This window comes from Monopterus albus, unplaced genomic scaffold, assembly GCF_001952655.1.
Source record: "Monopterus albus unplaced genomic scaffold, M_albus_1.0 scaffold99.1, whole genome shotgun sequence".
In the NCBI taxonomy this organism is placed as follows: Eukaryota; Metazoa; Chordata; class Actinopteri; order Synbranchiformes; family Synbranchidae; genus Monopterus; species Monopterus albus.
In genome coordinates, this window is record NW_018127979.1 from 3,366,874 (window position 1) to 3,369,800 (window position 2,927).

The window sequence follows — 2,927 nt, forward strand, 5'->3', positions numbered from 1 at the left end:
GAGGAGCTGCAGTGGTGAAGAAGGTCGCATACCATCATCAAGCCCAAGGGCATTGAGAATAAGGATGCATCAAATACAGGATACGGACAGACAGAAGTCATCCCTGTTAGACCACCAAGCTAATAATGACAGATACAGTCTTACAGTGAAGTCCTTTGTTGCATCTATTTTTGCTCTGCTTAAAAAAAACTATACAGAACACTTGACTCACAATCATTTTTAACAAATTATTTCATTTATTTTATGCACTTCTGGTTATTAATATCACAGACTTTCCACAGCTGTTTGCTATAACCGGGCCCTGACGGGAAATGTTTGTGAGTTTCTCTGCTAGTTAATGTTTCTTTCCACTGCATTGCTACACACTTGACAATTCTGAAAAATGCATGAAACCACACTGCCTTTAACTCAATCAAGTATCTGTATATTTATACATGTAATAGTGATTTTTGGTTATCATAACTTTTTAAATATATCTTAAACATCGTCTTCCTTTTCTTAAATTACATCATGGTTAATTGATCCAATATTTTCAAAACTATCTTGACTGCTTGACTATATCTTATTTTGCAGTCCAGGCATGATTTCTCAGTAAACACTGTTCAGCTGCTTAAAATGAGACATGAGCAAATCCTCAAAAAGTAGCTGAAGAGTACACAGCTAAACAAAGGGCAGAAAAGGTCCAGGGTTTAAAAAAAGGCTATAGTGTGTGTTTGTGTGCTTGTTGCCAAACGCGTGCCATGGCACTCACAAGGCCAGCTGAGGGGAAGAAAGGGGATTCTTTCCACTAAGTCTTCAATTTGATTAGGAGTACAGCAGCACTGTGTGGGGTGGCCTTCACGTGAAGCATGGGCACATTGCACTTGGCTTTAACAGATGCTAATTGGGCTTAACCTTCAGACCTGTAGAGACATCTTTAACCAGTCCTCTCCTGACAGTTGTGCTTCCCTTTTCTCTGCAGTCACTTCTGCACTTATATAACTGAAAACATCTCCGACATGCATTGTTCCCTGCACTGACAATTTAATACACACATGCCTAAGACAGGGTGAGGTCAAAAGAGACTGCACTAACACCGCTGTGCTGTACTTATGATTCAATGGACTTTGAGAGTCAGCAGCCAGTACAAACCACTTCAATAACAAATGCCACTTATTTTTTGCCACACATAATGGTGCTGCTGAATCCAAAAATGAGCCACAATGCTCTGCATCACAACATTGTTATAGTGACAGATACATTTGTCTCCTATTTGCAGAGCTTTCCATGCTGCGGTACTTTAGCCCAAGTTTCATGCATCTGTTCAGACCAGCTCCCTGTGCATGGAGCCATCAGAGACCAGGCTATACAGTGAGCTTTAAGGCATGTAAAACAGGTTGAATAACAAAGTGCTTCAAGCACACACCAGTGTGCACACATAAAAACACATGCACCGCAAACAGAAACTCTGCAGGAAGATTAAAGATCATGCACACCTGGTACAGTTTGATGATATGGGGGTGGTTTAACAGCTTCATAATCTGCACTTCTCTGTAAATTTTCTCCAGGTTGGTTGGGTTTAGCCTGGTCTTATCAATAATCTTGATGGCCACCTGAAAAAAAAACAGGGAATTTGTTAACGTGTTAAAAGAATACTTAAAATCTAAACACTTTACATTTTTAAATAACTGCAAATACAAGTACACACTGAGGAGAAGAGCTCCTGACCTGTGTTTTGGTGACTTTGTGTTTGGCTAACTTCACCACTGCAAAGTTTCCTTTCCCCAGGGTGCGGATGATCTCATAGAAGCCAACCTGCAGTGGCCTTCCCAGTGCAGGGCTTGACTGAGCTGCCGAGCTGTTCTCCGCCATTATCACCATAGTGCAACAGTACGGGAGTTATGGGGATAAATTGAGGCTTGGACCTATAGGCAAAGACAGAGTTAAATGGAGTATATTTCACCAAATCTTATTTTACTGAACATTTAGCGTTACATTATATTAAATCCATCTGGTTTACGCGTTTGTCCAAACTCTTTAGTATAACAAATGAGTTAAGTGGGGAAAGTAGGTAGCCTGAAGTGAGAAAGGTACGATCAGAAATTTCTTTATTGATACAGTAGGAAATCAAATTATGTTTATAAATACATAATCTAGCTCTAAATAAGGTTTAGAAACTGACATGTTTTAACCACAAAGCCACATTTCTGTTACAACATTGTTACATAAAACGGACTGAATTGAAAGTAAAGTAGATGAGGAAATGGTTCGACTAATACTAAGAGGTAGCTTTGGGCTAGGTTAGAATATTACCAATTATTGTAATGGATGTATTAATCAGTAACTTAAAACGTGAGTAAAACGTCCAGTCTTACCTTAAAAAGTGGGTATACACCACCTTCTCTCACAGTTTAGACAGCTCTCAAAGGAAGCGTCAACCATTCCACAACCACAGCAACAATCTACAGCACAACAAAGAGGAAAAACTGTAGAAAACACGCGCGGGGCGAGTTTTCCTTTTCGTATGTACTTGGAGTGAAGTGTCTGGGCCCGGGACTAGACTGCGGCCAGTGTGTGTCTGTGCGCTCCTCCGGAATGCAGAGCGGAGAGCTTCGGCACTCACAGGGGGAACTCCTCCTCCTCCCTCCGCCATAACAAATTGATACCCACCTTATTAACGTCACACCCGCGTCAGAGCTCCGAGCTGGGTGCAAGGCAAGGCCGGACACGAGCGCACGGCATGGGTTGCCGGGCAACCGCGCGGCTCAGGCGCACGGTGACGCGAGTGCTGATGGAGGGGTTGCTTGGAGATGGGGACGGTGACGTCAGTCGTAGAGATGTGCCACCACGTGACGTTTCCTTCTGCCGAGCTGTTGCTCGCGGGCAGACTGGCTCACAGCACGGCTGCGCGTGCAACTTCAGCATAGGAAGAGGAACAAAAAACAAGT

At 42.7% G+C, this 2,927-nt stretch overlaps 1 protein-coding gene across 1 annotated transcript in view; it reads right to left on the reverse strand.

Annotated features, from left to right (window-relative positions):
* sik1 (salt-inducible kinase 1) overlaps positions 1 to 2,656 on the reverse strand; it is a 10,743-nt gene extending 8,087 nt beyond the window's left edge. The window contains exons 1-3 of the mRNA XM_020609487.1: positions 2,355 to 2,656; positions 1,708 to 1,904; positions 1,476 to 1,592 (exon numbers count right to left, since the gene is read on the reverse strand). Of these exons, the coding sequence (XP_020465143.1) occupies positions 1,476 to 1,592; positions 1,708 to 1,860 (270 nt within the window). The 5' untranslated portion in view covers positions 1,861 to 1,904; positions 2,355 to 2,656. The remainder of the gene's footprint in view (positions 1 to 1,475; positions 1,593 to 1,707; positions 1,905 to 2,354) is intronic.
* Positions 2,657 to 2,927: the final 271 nt, after the last annotated feature.